Here is a 17,317-nt window from a genome sequence, read left to right as displayed (position 1 = left end):
TCCTCGCGGGCTCGGGCGGCGGCTGCGGAGGGGCCATGGCGAGCGGCGGTGTCGGGGGTAACACCGGCGCGGGTGCGGGGCCGGGGATGGGCCTGAGCCTGGGCCTGGGTGTGGGTCTGAGCCTAGGCATGAGTGAGGCCACCAGCGAGGCAGAGGAGGAGGCGGCCACGGCCGAGGCGGTGGGACGCCTGGCCACGACGCTGTGGCTGCGGCTCCGCGGCTGGGAGGCGGTGCTGGCGGCGGCGCAGCGGTTGCTGGTGTGGGAGAAGCCGCTGCACAGCCTGGTCACGGCTGCTGCGCTCAACGGCCTCTTCTGGTAACGGCCGCGGAGGAGGGGGCGGGGCCGGGATGAGCGGGAGAGCTGGGGAGGGAGGGGTCGAGAGCACCATTCCCCTTTCTGGATTATCACTTGGCCTGGGGGGCATGACCCGTACCCAGTTTTTGCAGGCTGGCATCCACTTAAATTTCTTCCGTCTCTGAGTCGTGAGTCGCGAGTCAGGCCTGGAGGTGCCATTCCCCCATCAGTAGGCGCCTTTCCACCTTCTGAGATGGATGCATGAGTCTCTCTCACCCACTCACTGCTGAGGTGCCTGTCTCTCCCTAAGGTTGCTGTCTTCCTCGTCCCTCCGGCCCTTTTTCCTACTCAGCGTCTCACTTTTGGCCTATTTTCTGCTGGATCTCTGGCAGCCTCGCTTTCTCCCTGACGTGTCAGGTGAGTGTTTCTTCATTCGGTAAGCACCCATTGGGCACTTGCTTGGTGCCTGATTCCGCTGGGTGGGGTTAAATGGTGAGGGGAACGTACAGCAGGCCATCTGCCTCCCAGGCATAGCCCACTTCCTTTTTGTAGGGAATTCCCTAAAATGAAAATTGCCCTTTTCCCAAATGAATGCTACTGTAGGTGCAGTGGTTAAGATGATGAAGTCTGCAGCCATATTGCCTGGGTTCCATTCCCTGCTCTGCCACCTACCATGTCTGTGACCTTGTAAAAGTAGCTCTATCTCTGTTTGCCTCAATTTCCTTATCTGTAAAACACGGATGATAGAATTTACTTCATAGAGAGGTGAGGAGAGGATTAATGAGTTAATACACATCCTATGCTTATGATAGTGCTTCACATGTAAGCTGTATAAATAGAACGTCAGTGTTGTTTTTCTTGTTATCCATATAATTTGCTTAATAGGTGACAGGCTGTGTGTGAGTTGCTTCAGAGATAAGCATGAGTAAAATGTAGTTCTCATTTTGGAGAAGATTAATGTCTAAAGGAGGAGACAGAGGCAAACAAAAACATGTAACAGCTCCCCCATTGGTATCTGAAGAAAGTGCTCTGGGGCTGCAGAGGAGGGACAGCTATTTCTGCCTTGGGAAGTGTCTCCCAGGGCCCCACCACTCAATAATTTGTCCCTCCGCTCTCTCTAGCATCGTCCCCAGAGGAGCCGCACTCTGACAGGTGAGTACAGGCCACCTCTTGAAGACAAATGCCCACATCCTGTCCTGCTTGCCAGTGCCAGTGTCACCAAGGAGCAGGGCAGTGCCCCAGCATTGTGAATGAACTGGTAACAAGCCATGGGTTTTTCATGGTCCTAGGCACCTGTGTAGGTGGTTGTGTGCCTGCTCCTTTTGGGGCAGAAGGTTGGGTCCTCCTGGCTTTGCTTCCTAAGACCAGGACAGCCTCCTTTTGGGAGGTGGGGTTGTTTGCTTTTTTAGACTAAAGATATCATTGGCATTCTCAGAGGGATTTAAGTGTCTAGGAAGCTGGTATCTGAGGCCTCCAGGGGTTATGTCATGTCTCCCCAGTGAGGGTGCGGGGTCAGGCGCCCGGCCGCACCTGCTGAGTGTGCCCGAGTTGTGCAGATACCTGGCTGAGAGCTGGCTCACCTTCCAGATTCACCTGCAGGAGCTGCTGCAGTACAAGAGGCAGAATCCAGCTCAGGTAACCTCCCCTACATCATATAACAGTTCACTACACTGAAGGGGTATAGAGGTGGCGGGGAATGGGAGTGGAGTGATGTAAATTTCCTGGGTTGAAGACCCTGAAAGAAGAGGCCTGGGCGCCTTTTTGAGGCAACATTCACAGCTAGTCCCTGGTGCAGGAGGCAGTCTCACCTCAGGAAATAAGCTTCTGATAGCCTGACGCTTTTCTCCTGCCAAGGCAGACAAGTGTGAATTATAGGTGGTGGGCACTATTTATTGGCAGCTTCCTGAATTGGTGGTCTTGAGCATTCTCTTAAGCAAACTGGACCACCCCATTCCTCGAGTACATACCTACCAGCTGAGCAGTAGTTTTTTACCCAGCTGAGTGGGGTGCATATCTCAGCGTGCTGTTCTTAGACTTGTGTTCTTCTCTGCAGTTCTGTGTTCGAGTCTGCTCTGGCTGTGCTGTGTTGGCTGTGCTGGGACACTATGTTCCAGGGATTATGATTTCCTACATTGTCTGTGAGTAGGGTCTGTCCCTGCCCTATTTAAAGTCCTCTCCTTTCTTCTTTGCTTGGACTGACCCAGAGGAAAGACTGTGGTCTCTCTGCTCAGTTTCTGATTTGTGGAGATCTCCAGGGATGCTTTAGTATTAGTAACTGTGGAAGACTTAACCTGGGGAGGAGGGCAGTGGATGTGGCAAGAAGAGGTTGGCACAGACTCGGGAAAGGACCTTGCCTACCTTCAGCACTTCAGTTTAGGGACCAGCTGAATGGGGGCTCTTAGGAAATTGACGTAGGGAACTCTTAGTTGACATTCTTAACCCGTAGTGTTGAGTATCCTGCTGTGGCCCCTGGTGGTTTATCATGAGCTGATCCAGAGGATGTACACTCGCCTGGAGCCCCTGCTCATGCAGCTGGACTACAGCATGAAGGCAGAAGCCAATGCCCTGCATCACAAACACGACAAGAGGAGTAAGGGGCTGCCCTAATCCAGGAGGGTGAAAGAGCGGGAGGGCCTTGGCTTGGGGCTCATGAGATGCCCTGGAATTGAGATCTTCTCCAGTTCTTTAACTGTATTTGTCTCCCCTCCCATCATTCATGCTTGGTCACTGCTCTGCTACTCTTGATTTTCTAGAGCGGCAGGGGAAGAATGCACCCCCAGGAGGTGATGAGCCACTGGCAGAGACAGAGAGTGAAAGCGAGGCAGAGCTGGCTGGCTTCTCCCCAGTGGTGAGGTCCAGGGAAGACGGGGTGTCAAACAGAAAGCCAGAGGAAAAATATTTCTGCTTTGGAGCTGCCACCTCCAAAGGATGTGGAAGTCAGAGGTTTTGGGAGAGGGGATGCTCCTGATAAATTGGTTCTCTTAGCCCCTCACATGTCATGTTCATCCTGGTTCTCCTGCCAGGTGGATGTGAAGAAAACAGCATTGGCCTTGGCCATTACAGACTCAGAGCTGTCAGATGAGGAGGCTTCTATCTTGGAGAGTGGTGGCTTCTCCGTATCCCGGGCCACAACTCCGCAGCTGACTGATGTCTCTGAGGGTACGGGGAGCCCTTTGCTGCCCTGCTTTCCCCCCACAATCTTTGTGTTCCCTACCATGGGTACTTGCTGTGCTCTTTGGCCCACTGACTCTAATTCTACTCAGCTCCTAAAAGACCTTAACACTTAGGGCTTGGCCCAGCTTTCCATGTCTTGAATTCTCATCCTTAAACTCATTGGCTGTTGTGGCTAGTCAGAGCAGCAGCAGGCCCATCCTTAATTCTTTGTTCTCTGCACAGATTTGGACCAGCAGAGCCTGCCAAGTGAACCAGAGGAGACCCTAAGCCGGGACCTAGGGGAGGGAGAGGAGGCAGAGCTGGCCCCTCCCGAAGACCTACTGGGCCGTCCTCAAGCCTTGTCAAGGCAAGCCCTGGACTCAGAGGAAGAGGAAGATGTGGCAGCTAAGGAAACCTTGCTTCGGCTCTCATCCCCCCTCCACTTTGTGAACACGCACTTCAATGGGGCAGGGTCCCCCCCAGATGGAGTGAAATGCTCCCCTGGAGGACCAGTGGAGACACTGAGCCCCGAGACAGTGAGTGGTGGCCTCACTGCTCTGCCCAGCACCCTGTCACCTCCACTTTGCCTTGCTGGAAGTGACCCGGCCCCCTCCCCTTCCGTTCTCCCACCTGTTCCCCAGGACTCACCCCAGCCCCTGCCTGCCCCTGAGGAAGAAGAGGCACTCACCTCTGAGGACTTTGAGTTGCTGGATCAGGGGGAGCTGGAGCAGCTGAATGCAGAGTTGGGCTTGGAGCCAGAGACACCCCCAAAACCCCCTGATGCTCCACCCCTGGGGCCCGACACCCATTCTCTGGTACAGTCAGACCAAGAAGCTCAGGCCGTGGCAGAGCCATGAGCCATTGGGGAAGGAGCTGCAGGCACAGTAGGGCTTCCTGGCTAGGAGTGTTGCTGTTTCCTCCTTTGCCTACCACTCTGGGGAGGGGCAGTGCGTGGGGAAGCTGGCTGTCGGATGGTAGCCATTCCACCCTCTGCCTGCCTGCCTGCTTGCTGTCCTGGGGGCATGGTGCAGTACCTGTGCCTAGGATTGGTTTTAAATTTGTAAATAATTTTCCATTTGGGTTAGTGGATGTGAACAGGCTAGGGAAGTCCTTCCCACAGCCTGTGCTTGCCTCCCTGCCTCATCTCTATTCTCATTCCACTATGCCCCAAGCCCTGGTGGTCTGGCCCTTTCTTTTTCCTCCTATCCTCAGGGACCTGTGCTGCTGTGCCCTCATGTCCCACTTGGTTGTTTAGTTAAGGCACTTTATAATTTTTCTCTTTTGTGTTCCTTTCTGCTTTATTTCCCTGCTGTGTCCTGTCCTTAGCAGCTCAACCCCATCCTTTGCCAGCTCCTCCTATCCCATGGGCACTGGCCAAGCTTTAGGGAGGCTCCTGGTCTGGGAAGTAAAAGGTAAACCTGGGGCGGTGGGTCAGGCCAGTAGTTACACTCTTAGGTCACTGTAGTCTGTGTAACCTTCACTGCATCCTTGCCCCATTCAGCCCGGCCTTTCATGATGCAGGAGAGCAGGGATCCCACAGTACATGCGCCAGCACTGGAGTTGGTGAGCATGCGCTCTGTCTTGAGATGAGGAGCTTCCTTACTGCTCCTCTGGGTGATCCAAGTGTAGTGGGACCCCCTACTAGGGTCAGGAAGTGGACAGTGACATCTGTGCAGGTGTTGACTTGAAAAATAAAGTGTTGATTGGCTAGAACTGCTGCCTCCCTGACTGTGAGCTGCCTTCCACACCCTGCACTGCAGTGCGTTCTCTCCTCACCCTTACCTGCTTCAGCCTAGTCTGTTCTGGCTGTTTTATTACCTTGTTGCAAAACATAGCGGAAGCAAGGATTACCTTGACAACCCTAGCTTCTCCTTAGCCATCTTCCCTGACAGTGTGATCTGTTTAGTGAGATTTAGCATGTGTGAATAAAGTGTATGCAGGAAGAAGTTGCCTTGTCTTCCCAATCAGTAGAAATTTGGGACCATAACAATTATGTTTTACCATGTGGCCTACAACCTTAACACTGTTTTCTTAAGAAGTCTTCACCCATCTACGTGCTAACAACTCAGCCCAGATTTGTCTATGCTGGGGAAGCCAAACAAGCAATAGAGGACCTTTACAAACTGTTAGAAATAAGTTGGAGCCAAGGAACACTGAAGAAATAGTATCTTAACAGTTACTGAGTCCATTGTATGTGCTTGGCTCTGCTCTGAGTGATTTATAGGTATTAAGATTTTTGCTCACAGTTCAGATATGTACTATTATTAACTTCATTTTATAGACAGGTTGTTTCCTGAAGGCCACAGGTACCAGTAAATTGTGGAGCCAGAACCCAAACCCAAGCAGTTTTGGCTTCAGCAAATGTATCAAACAGCCCCTGTCCATTAATAGGGCACAGGTAGGAAGATGCACAAGGATGTGGGAACTACAGAGAACCAATCTGATAACCTTGGCTTAACAGTGGACATGGCAAGCCTTCCTCTGCGCAGAACTGAGCAGATGGCCTCCTTTATGAGTTCATGTCCTCCGCCTTCAGCTGGAGGTGCCATATGGCAATGCTACCTGTCTTTCTGCTGGAGGTACCATATGGTAATGTTACCTGTCTTTCTGAGGTTGACTTTTATGCCATGTCTTTCCTAAGTGTGTAAGAATTTTTCTGTTTGCTTCACATTTGACTGAGAATGATTCCAGGGTTTGACTGAGCCCCTGTCCTGTGTCACTGAAGGAACTTGAACTTTTCCATCATTTAGAGATTTCAGAGGGGAATGGGAGAACAGTTCTAATCAATAAGCAAGCAATTCAAGAAAAATAGAATTAACCGATCAGGCAATGGCTGCCACATGTCCTATCTTTAATCCGTTTTCTTATTAAGGTTGGACATTGGCCAGGCGCGGTGGCTCAAGCCTGTAATCCCAGCACTTTGGGAGGACGAGACTGGCGGATCACGAGGTCAGGAGATCGAGACCATCCTGGCTAACATGGTGAAACCCCGTCTCTACTAAAAAAATACAAAAAATTAGCCAGGCGAGATGGCGGGCGCCTGTAGTCCCAGCTACTCGGGAGGCTGGGGCGAGAGAATGGCGTAAACCCGGGAGGCGGAGCTTGCAGTGAGCTGAGATCCGGCCACTGCACTTCAGCCTGGGCGACAGAGCGAGACTCCGTCTAAAAAAAAAAAAAAAAAAAAGGTTGGACATTGACAATAGAACCAGAAGCTTGTAGCTGGATCAAAATATTCTCCATAGGCCTGGAGTTTGATGAAGGTCTATTCTTTTCTGTTTGTGTTTTGAGATGGAGTCTTGTTCTGTTGCCCAGGCTAGAGTACAATGGCGCAATCTTGGTTCACTGCAGCCTCCGCCTCCCAGGTTCAAAAAATTCTGCCTCAGCCACCCAAGTAGCTGGGATTACAGGTGCGTGCCACAATGCCTGGCTATTTTTTGTATTTTTAGTAGAGGCAGGGTTTCAACATGTTAGCCAGGCTGGTCTCGAACTCCTGACCTCAGGTGATTCACCCACCTTGGCCTCCCAAAGTGCTGGGATTACAGGTGTGAACCACGGTGCCCGGCCTCATGAGGGTCTATTGTTTACATTCACCATGGTCTGATGGTTGCTACATGTTTGTGATTTTTTCTATTATCAGGTGTCTTGGCCGTTTTATGCCCCATGATGAAAAGGCCAAAGGTTTTCATATAAGTAAAAGAAAAGCAGAAATGTGAAACCTACAATTAAACTAAACAAAAATCAATTGGAAAAGTACAAGTTGGGGGCTGGGCGCGGTGGCTCAAGCCTGTAATCCCAGCACTGTGGGAGGCCGAGACGGGCAGATCACGAGGTCAGGAGATCGAGACCATCCTGGCTAACACGGTGAAACCCCGTCTCTACTAAAAAATACAAAAAACTAGCCGGGCGAGGTGGCGGGCGTCTGTAGTCCCAGCTACTCGGGAGGCTGAGGCAGGAGAATGGCGTAAACCTGGGAGGCGGAGCTTGCAGTGAGCTGAGATCCGGCTACAGCCCTCCAGCCTGGGCAACAGAGTGAGACTCTGTCTCAAAAAAAAAAAAAAAACAGGAAAAAAAAAGTTTGTATTGGGGGAGGAGGCAGTACATTTTAGCTATGTATTCAAACAGCTAATAGTTTAATGTTGCTGCTTGTAAACTTAATTTTAGGCTGCATTAATAAAAGCATAGTCTCCAAAACAAGAAATGTGATAATTCTAGTGTCCTGTGCACAAATATTCTAATACTTCCAGAGGATGGCTTGCTATGCTTGTGGGCAAATTGTAGTATGTCCAGGAGATGACTGCTAGAAATGAAGGCTGAAAATCATCATAAGACAAACTGTTGGAGGAACTGGGAACCTCTAATCTAAGAAGACAGCTGAATTGGTTCACATCAGCTGGCTTCTAACTTGAAAGGTTTGTCTGCAGGACTTCAGAGGGCAGATACGAGTTGAGTTTGGTTGATAATAGTGCTAGGTAGAATTTAATTTTCTAGTCAAGGGAATATTGTAAAACAGTAAATTTAAATGATCTTCAAAAGTATAATGATCAAGGGCGGTGATTCTAAGAGTAATTCCATCATGGAAGGACAATATTATCACCATGTTTTGCTTTTAGTTTCCAACTAAAGTCAGCTTGGACTTCTCTTCCTCTGTCTGTTCCCTTAAAAGTTGGTATTTTGGGCCAGCGCGGTGGCTCACACCTGTAATCCCATCACTTTGGGAGGCCGAGGCGGGTGGATCACAAGGTCAGGAGTTTGAGACCAGCCTGGCCAACATGGTGAAACCCCATCTCTACTAAAAATAGAAAAATGAGCCGGGTGTGGTGGCGTGTGCCTGTAGTCCCAGCTGCTCAGGAGGCTGAGGTGGGAGAATCACTTGAACCTGGGAGGCAGAGGTTGCAGTGAGCCGAGTTCATGCCATGGCACTCCAGTCTGGGCAGCAGAGCAAGACTCCATCTCAAAAAAAAAAAAAAAAAAAAAAAAAAAACAACGAAGTATTCTGAGATTTGACCCTGGCCTGTCCTTACAGCAAACAAAAAACCCCCAAACAGCTTGTCTTTCCACTGCTCAGTTGTGCCTGCCCTCCCCATCTCTTCTACACAGACACACACCTATCCCTTCACTTGCAAAGTTCACTTTTTTTTTTTTTTTTAAATGGAGTCTCGCTCTGTCTCCCAGGCTGGAGGGCAGTGGCATGATCCAGCTTACTGCAACCTCCACCTCACTGGGTCAACAATTCTCCTGCCTCAGTCCCAAGTAACGGGATTACAGGGCTCACACCACCATGGCCAGTTTAAATTTTTTGGTATTTTTAATAGAGACATGGTTTCATCATGTGTCAGGCTGGCGCGAAAGTCCTGACCTCAGGTTAGATCCACCCGCCTCAAAGGCCTCCCAAAGGGCTGGGATTACAGGTATAGCCACCGCACCCAGCCCAGCTAATTTAAAAAATATCCTTTTAGAGACAAGGGTCCTGCTTGTGCTCAGGCTGTCTGAAATGCTTGACTCAAACAATCTCTCACCGCAGGTCCTGAGAAGCTGGGATTATGGGCATGAGCCACTGCACTGTGATAATAGTTTTGGTTGTGCCCTCACCCAAAGCTGCCCTTTAAAGGAAATGACCAGATCTGGAAGGCTCTCCCCGCGGTCCCTTCAAATGGGATTAGTGGGCTGGGCATGTGGCTCACACCTGAATCCCAGTACTTTGAGGCCAAGGCCAGTGGGATCACTTGAGGTCAGGAATTCCAGACAGCCTGGCCAACATGGTGAAACTCGGAGGCAGAGGTTGCAGTGAGCCCAGGATCCAATGCCACTGCACTCCAGCCTGGGTGCCAGAGAGAGAAACCCTGTCCTCCAAAGATAGGAGAAATAACAAAAAAAAAAAATTGGGGTTACTGCACCTTATAAAAGGACTTGAGATACCTACTGTTGCCTCTCTAGCACTGTGATCGCGAGACACATCAGTCAGACTAGGCCCTGACTGTCCTATTCTATATAGAGAGAATATGGAGCCTTCTCCACTATATACACATATATACCAAAGCTGCTGGTGCCTGATCTTGGACTTCCCAGACAATCCAGAATTGTGGAGGTCAATATCAAATCAGTTAGAATTGTTTGCGAATAATATATTGTCTAGCTTCCAGGTTTATGTCAATATGGTTATGACGTAGCTTCTAAAAGCTGTTTCCTGGTGTCATACTAACTGAAGAGAAATGGTAAAGAGATGCCAAATTGTAACTTATAGTATACACTATCCATCGAGTTATATAAAGTTTACTACCAATTATGTCTGCTCATACTGATAATAATCTCCTCTCTTATGTAATCAATTACATATAACTTATGTCAGTCTCTTAAATACAATAAATTCCCCTTATTTATTCTCATCATCTTCTTTGAGACTCGAGAGACATTCGGCTCTGACACCCCGTCATTGGGCTTGGGGTGGTCACGCCTCGTAATCCCAGCACTCGGAGGGCTGAGGCGGGCAGATCACGAGTTCAGGAGTTCGAGACCATCCTGGCCAACTGGTGAAACCCCGTCTCCTACTAAAAAATAGAAAAAAAATTAGCCCAGCATGTGGCGGGTCCTGTAGTCCAGCTACTCGGGAGCGAGGCAGGAAATGCATAACTGGGAGACAGACTGCAGTGAGCCGAGGATTGCGCCACTGCCACTCCAGCCTGGTGACAGATCAAACTCCGTCCAAAATAATAATAATAATAATAATAATAAGCTGGGGTCTGGTGCACGTGCCTGTAATCCCAGCTACTCGGAGGCTAAACACAAGAATCCTTGAACCCGGAGGCAAGTGCATGAACCGAGATCACACCACTGCACTCCAGCCTGGGCAACACAGCAAGACTCCGTCTCAAAAAAAAAAAAAATAATCCACTCTTGAAGGGAGAAAGTATCAAGATTGTAGATACAGTTTTAAAACTACCACACAAAATTATCTGGAATTTATATTAAAAGGATTTGACTGACAACGTACAACTTTTTTAATTAAAAAGACAATTTATCTTTTTGATAAATTGGGAAATGGAAATGAAACAAATTTAGTAATAACTAAAGAAATATACAAACAAGTCGGGTGTGGTGGCTCATGCGAGGTGGGAGATCACTTGAACTAGGATCGAGGCTAGAGTGAGCCTATAATCATACCACTGCATTCCAGCCTGGGTAACAGAGTGAGGCCCCACTAATAAAAATAGGCTGGGTGCAGTTGTTTACGGCCTGTAATCCCAGCACTGGGAGGCCAAGAGTTCAAGACCTGCTAGGCAACATAGTGACACCCCCATCTCTACAAAATATATATATTAAAAATATATATAAATATAAAAATTTTTATATATTTTTAATCATATATGTTATTTATATATTATTTCAATTTTTTAATTAAAATTTTATTCTATATATAATAAAAAATTAACCAGGTGAGGTGCTTGTACCTGTGATCTCAGCTACTCTGGAAGCTGAGGCAGGAGGACTGCTTGAACCCAGGAGGTTGAGGCAGCAGTGAGCCGTAACTGAGCTACTGCACTCCAACCTAGGCAACAGAGCAAGACCCTGTCTCATAAAAAAAAAAAAAGAAAAGCATAAACATTTGTTAATTATGGAGTATGTGTTAGCCATAGAATTCAGTGCTTTACATGTATCATTTTATTTAATCTTCATCACTCCACATTGATGTAGGAACTGATGTTTTTCCCCATTTTATAGATGAGGAACTGAAGGCTTATTGAGGCAAAATGACTTGGCCAGAGTCACGCAGCTGGTTGTGATCACAATACCATTTTTCAGTATTCCCACATATCTTCATATTTTAAAGTACCAAAACAGAACTTTAGGTGAGGTGAAATAATTCCTTTTATTTATTTATTTATTTTTGAGCTGGAGTCTCACTCTGTTGCCCAGGTTGGAGTGCAGTGGCACAATCTCGGCTCACTGCTACCTCCACCTCCTGGGTTCAAGCAATTCTTCTGCCTCAGCCTCCTGAGTAGCTGGGACTACAGGTGCGCAGCACCATGCCCAGCGAATTTTTGTATTTTTTTTAGTAGAGACGAAGTTTCACTATATTGGTCAGGCCGGTCTTGAACTCCTGACCTCTGCCTGCCTTGGCCTCCCAAAGTGCTGGGATTACAGGTGTGAGCCACTGTGCCCAGCCCTAGGTGAAATAATTATTTAAGCATTAAAAAAAGAAATCTGATTTCTAGATCATTTGTAAATGAGGTATAGCTGCATTAAAAATTTGAACAGACAAGGGCCTATTTGGAAAGCATTGTTGCATTCCACAGACTTCAAAAGGAGAAAAAAATGTCAATGGACAAAACAAGCTTCTGTTACAACAATAGTTAATCTATTAAAGAGTTCAAAGACTCTTTAAACAAGTAGACCTTAGAAACAGGACATTAAATTTTAAATGAGTTTTCTGCATCAGAATCTCAATCTATATTCAATGAAATTGAAGAAGATGGATATAACGCTCTGCATGGTGGCTCATGCCTGTAATCCCAGCTCTTTGGGAGGCTGAGACAGAAGGATCCCTTGAGCCCAGAAGTTTGAGGCTGCAGTGAGCCATGATCATGCTATTGCACTCCAGAATGGGTGACAGAGCGAGATCTGATCTCTAATAAATAAATAAATAAATAAATAAATAAATAAATAAAACTTGAAAAAAGATGAATTCAAACCAAAAATATGTCCTTTGAAGCAAAAACTAGAGCTCACCAGAATTTAAAACAAACAAACAAACAAAAAACACATCTATGCAAAGAAACAAAAAAATTGTTCAAAAAGATCTCATCCAGCACCATGAGAGCTATTTAAAAAAAAAGGAAAAAGGCCGGGCGCGGTGGTTCAAGCCTGTAATCCCAGCACTTTGGGAGGCCGAGACGGGCAGATCACGAGGTCAGGAGATCGAGACCATCCTGGCTAATACGGTGAAACCCCGTCTCTACTAAAAAATACAAAAAAAAAAAAAAAAAAAAGCGGGGCGACGAGGCGGGCGCCTGTAGTCCCAGCTACTCGGGAGGCTGAGGCAGGAGAATGGCGTAAACCCGGGAGGCGGAGCTTGCAGTGAGCTGAGATCCGGCCACTGCACTCCAGCCTGGGTGACAGAGCGAGACTCCGTCTCAAAAAAAAAAAAAAAGGAAAAAAATTAAAACAACTCAAAGTTACTAAACAAGAGATGAGATTATTTAAATGAGAAATAATGGAATAACTATGTGAAGTTAAATTATAACCATCTCTTTACCATTCTCTTCAGTAGTATGACACCAGAAACAGCTTTTTAGAAGCTAGCAAAATTTGCACAAAAAATACATTTGCAACTTAACAGTAACACTTTTATATATGTTAAGAGATGTCTATTCTTAAAAAAAGCAGGCCAGGCATGGTGGCTCACATCTGTAATTCCAGCACTTTGGGAGGCCGAGGTGGATGGATCATTTGAGGTTAGGAGTTCGAGACCAGCCTGACCAACATGGTGAAACCCCATCTGTATTAAAAATACAAAAATTAGCCGAGCAAGGGGCACGTGCTTGTAATACCAGCTACTCAGAAGGCTGAGGCAGGAGAATTCTTGAACCCAGCTTGAACCCGGGAGGCAGGGGTTGCAGTCAGCGAAGATCGTGCCACTGCACTCCAGCCTGGGTGACAGAGCGAGACTCCGTCTCAAAAAATAAAAAAATAAAAAGAGCAAATAATTTTATTTTCAATTATTTATGATTACATTTTCATTTTTATTAGAGTTTAATTTTTTACTTCAATATGTTATTCTATCTGTTGATTTATATTAAAATAATAATTATGTTTGTCATATTTTTACATTTAGTTATATATAAATACATAAGTATTTGTCTTGCAAATGTATTTAGCAATTTTGTTTTTAATGCTGAACATTTTGCTTTAAAAATAATTTACCATTTTATGTAAAGTAAGTACTGAAATACCAGTGAAGTCACTGTGCGCTGGTCTTTCCATTTCTAACCGCTGGTAATTACTGGCACTGGGATTTGAACTCAGAGTAGCTCCAGTTTTAGATTTCATCTAAATCAGGGTTTCTCAAAGACTGTACTACTGACTTTTGAACCAGATAAGTATTTGGTGGTAGGTGGGGCTGTTTTATTCATTGTAGAATGTTTTTTGTTTGGTTGGTTTTGGGTTTGTTTTTGTTTGTTTGTTTGTTTGTTTGTTTTGTTTTTTGGAGACAGGGTCTCACTCCTAGGCTGGAGTGCAGTGGCATGAACACAGCTCACCTGCAGTCTAAACCTCCTGGGCTCAAGCAATCCTCCCACTTCAGCCTCCTAAGTATATGGGGACTACAGGTATGTGCCACCACTCTCAGCTAATTAAAAAAAATTTTTTTAAATTTTTAATTGTTGTGGGTACATCATAGGTGTATATATTTATGGAGTACATGAGATATTTTGATACAGGCATGCAATGAGTAATAATGATACCAGGGCAAATGGGGGTATCCATCTCCTCAAGCATTTATCCTTTGTGTTACAAACAATCCAATTACACTCTTTTAGTTATTTTTATTTTTTATTTTTATTTATTTATTTTTTTGAGACGGAGTCTCACTCTGTTGCCCAGGCTGGAGTGCAGTGGCCGGATCTCAGCTCACTGCAAGCTCCGCCTCCCGGGTTTAAGCCATTCTCCTGCCTCAGCCTCCCGAGTAGCTGGGACTACAGGCGCCTGCCACATTGCCTGGCTAATTTTTTTGTATTTTTTAGTAGAGACGGGGTTTCACCGTGTTAGCCAGGATGGTCTCAATCTCCTGACCTCGTGATCCGCCCGTCTCGGCCTCCCAAAGTGCTGGGATTACAGGCTTGAGCCACTGTGCCTGGCCTAGTTATTTTTAAATTTACAATTCAATTATTTTTTACTATAGTCACTCTGTTGTGCTAGCAAATACTAGGTCTTATTCATTCTTTCTAATTTTAAAAATTTTTGTAGAGCCTGGGTCCCGCCATGTTGCCCAGGCTGTATAGAATGTTTAGTATTGGCCGGGCATGGTGGCTCACGCCTGTAATCCCAGCACTTTGGGAGGCCAAGGTGGGCGGATCACGAGGTCAGGAGATCGAGACCATCCTGGCTAAAACAGGGAAACCCCATCTCTACTAAAAATACAAAAAAATTAGCCGGGCGTGGTGGTGGGTGCCAGTAGCCCCAGCTTCTCCGGAGGCTAAGGCAGGAGAGTGGCATGAACCCGGGAGGCTGCGGAGCTTTGCAGTGAGCAGAAATCGCGCCATTGCACTCCAGCCTGGGCGACAGAGCAAGACTCCGTCTCAAAAAAAAAAAAAAAAAGAATGTTTAGTATCATCCTCGCTTGCTTGCCACCCATTTAATGCCAAAAGATGCCCCCCTCCTGCTTCCCCACCCCCCAAAATTGCCCTGGTGGATCACCATTGATCTAACTGATAGTACCCTCTGGTTATATGGAAAAACTGCTAAACTTAGAAGCAAGAGGTGAGTTTGAACCCTAGTTTTGCCACCTGAATATAGATGTTTATACACACACATTTCAAAACAATACAAAAATTACCTGGCTGTTCAGCTTCATATCTCTCCCTATTTCCTGCCGCTAATGGGATATTCCAACACCAGAACAGCAGGTATTTATAACCCTCCCTTCTCATTCGTCTCTTTGTATTTGCATCTTTCAGTAAGGACCACATTTCTGTCCATCTCACCTGGACAATCCTGAGTCACTCTTCAAGACTAAGCTCAGACAAGCTAAAGACAGGCCCCCGAAAGGTAGAGGTGGCTAGCCCCATGGCAGGAGAGGGCTTAGAGGCTGTGATTAAAGATTCAAAGCCACTAGGACCTTGGTTTTAATGTTAAGGGACCACTTAAACTTTCCTGAAGATGAGGCTAATTCTGGCTGAGGGAAAACAAAAGCAGCCAGGAAGCTTCTCAGGAAGTAAAACTGAGGAACAGAGCTTGAATCTGACTCAAGAAAGTAAGTTTGAAGAGACAGAACACAAATAAGTTCCTTGAAAACAGATTCCAAACAAATGATAGGAGGTGGGGTTCAGGAGAAGGTCCAGGCAGCCTCTCTTCTTTTCTTTCTTTGAGATGGAGTCTTGCTCTTGTCACCCAGGCTGGAGTGCAGAGACACGATCTAGACTCACTGAAACCTCCACCTTCTGGTTTCAAGAGATTCTCCTGCCTCAGCCTCCCGAGTAGCTGGGATAACAGGTGCCCACCACCACACCTGGCTAATTTATGTATTTTTAGTAGAGACAGGATTTCACCATGTTGGCCAAGCAGGTCTCGAACTCCTGACCTCATGATCTGCCCCCCTTGGCCTCCCAAAGTGCTGGGATTACAGGTGTGAGCCACTGCACCCAGCCGCCTCCCTTATCTTAACAGACAAACTCCTCAGATTGCAGGGTTTTTTTCATTTTGTTTTTTGTTTTTTTGTTTTTGAGACGGGAGTCTCGCTCTGTTGCCCAGGCTGGAGTGCAGTGGTGTGATCTTGGCTCACTGCAATCTCTGTCTCCCAGGTTCAAGTGATTCTCCTGCCTCAGCCTCCCAAGTAGCTGGGACTACAGGCGTATGTCAACAGGCCCAGCTAATTTTTGTATTTTTCGTAGAGGGGGTTTCACCATGTTGGCCAGGCTGGTCTCAAACTCCTGACCTCAGGTAATCCACCCGCCTCAGCCTCCCAAAATGCTGAGATTACAGGCATGAGCCACCACACCCAGCCTGTTTTGTTTTGTTTTGTTTTGAGATGGAGTCTCCCTCTGTCGCCCAGGCTGGAGTGCAGTGGTGCGATCTTGACTCACTGCAACCTCTGCCCTCTGGGTTCAAGCAATCTCCTGCCTCAGTCTCCCAGGTAGCCGGGATTACAGGCATGAGCCACCATGCCCAGCTGTTTTTCTTTTTTTCTTTTCTTTTTTTCTTTTTTTTTTTGAGATGAGTCTTATCCTGTCGCCCAGACTGGAGTACAGTGGCATGATCTTGGTTCACTGCAACCTCTGCCTCCCGGGTTCAAGCAATTCTCCTGCCTCAGCCTCCCGAGTAGCTGGGATTACAGGTGCCCACTACCAAGCCTGACTAATTTTTGTATTTTTAGTTGAGACAGGGTTTCACCATGTTGGCCATGCTGGTCTTGAACTCCTGACCTCAAGTGATCCACCCACCTCAGCCTCCCAAAGTGTTGAGCTTACACGAGTGAGCCACCGTGCCCGACTTCTAACCTCCACTTTTTAAAAAATAATTTCCTCCCATCTAGTTTCTGTTTTAGGCACTCCTGTTCACAAAATCTTGAAACTCCTGGACTGATAGTCTACTTTGCTTATTTCCCATTCCTTACATTTTTTGTTCTACTTCCCATATTTTCTCAACTTTATGTTGTACCCATTCTTCGGAATGTGCTATATTTCTGTGATTACATTTTTTTAAAAGTCTAAGAGTTTTATTTTCTGAATATCCTTCCCCCCCGCAACCCCCCTTTTTTTATGAGATAGAATTTCACTATGTTACTCAATCTGGACTCCAACTCCTGGGCTTGAGCAAGCCTCTCACCTCAGCCTCCCGTGTACCTGGGATTAGAGGTACACACCATCATGCCTGGCTTGAATACCCCTTTTTATGTTTTTTTGCTCCTGGAGTGCTGTGGCCGGATCTCAGCTCACTGCAAGCTCCGCCTCCCGGGTTTATGCCATTCTCCTGCCTCAGCCTCCCGGGTAGCTGGGACTACAGGCGCCGCCACTTCGCCCGGCTAGTTTTTTGTAGTTTTTAGTAGAGACGGGGTTTTACCGTGTTAGCCAGGGTGGTCTCGATCTCCTGACCTCGTGATCTGCCCGTCTCGGCCTCCCAAAGTGCTGGGATTACAGGCTTGAGCCACCGCGCCCGGCC

The 17,317-nt window shown here is 47.0% G+C and overlaps 1 protein-coding gene across 2 annotated transcripts in view; it reads left to right on the top strand.

Annotated features, from left to right (window-relative positions):
- Positions 1 to 5,390, top strand: part of RETREG2 (reticulophagy regulator family member 2) — a 5,861-nt gene extending 471 nt beyond the window's left edge. Inside the window, exons 2-10 of one of the 2 annotated variants that reach the window (XM_017856763.1) lie at positions 1 to 316; positions 606 to 712; positions 1,417 to 1,447; positions 1,795 to 1,930; positions 2,349 to 2,433; positions 2,742 to 2,885; positions 3,049 to 3,143; positions 3,319 to 3,454; positions 3,692 to 5,390. The exon at positions 1 to 316 is cut by the window's left edge and continues 1 nt beyond it. In XM_017856763.1, the coding sequence (XP_017712252.1) occupies positions 36 to 316; positions 606 to 712; positions 1,417 to 1,447; positions 1,795 to 1,930; positions 2,349 to 2,433; positions 2,742 to 2,885; positions 3,049 to 3,143; positions 3,319 to 3,454; positions 3,692 to 4,305 (1,629 nt within the window). In that variant the 5' untranslated portion in view covers positions 1 to 35 and the 3' untranslated portion in view covers positions 4,306 to 5,390. The remainder of the gene's footprint in view (positions 317 to 605; positions 713 to 1,416; positions 1,448 to 1,794; positions 1,931 to 2,348; positions 2,434 to 2,741; positions 2,886 to 3,048; positions 3,144 to 3,318; positions 3,455 to 3,691) is intronic. The other variant, XM_017856764.1, reaches the window with a different exon arrangement.
- Positions 5,391 to 17,317: the final 11,927 nt, after the last annotated feature.

Source organism: Rhinopithecus bieti, unplaced genomic scaffold, assembly GCF_001698545.2.
Source record: "Rhinopithecus bieti isolate Rb0 unplaced genomic scaffold, ASM169854v2 scaffold_42532, whole genome shotgun sequence".
In the NCBI taxonomy this organism is placed as follows: Eukaryota; Metazoa; Chordata; class Mammalia; order Primates; family Cercopithecidae; genus Rhinopithecus; species Rhinopithecus bieti.
Note: the sequence above shows the minus strand (reverse complement) of the source record. Positions and strands in the feature narration are given on the sequence as shown.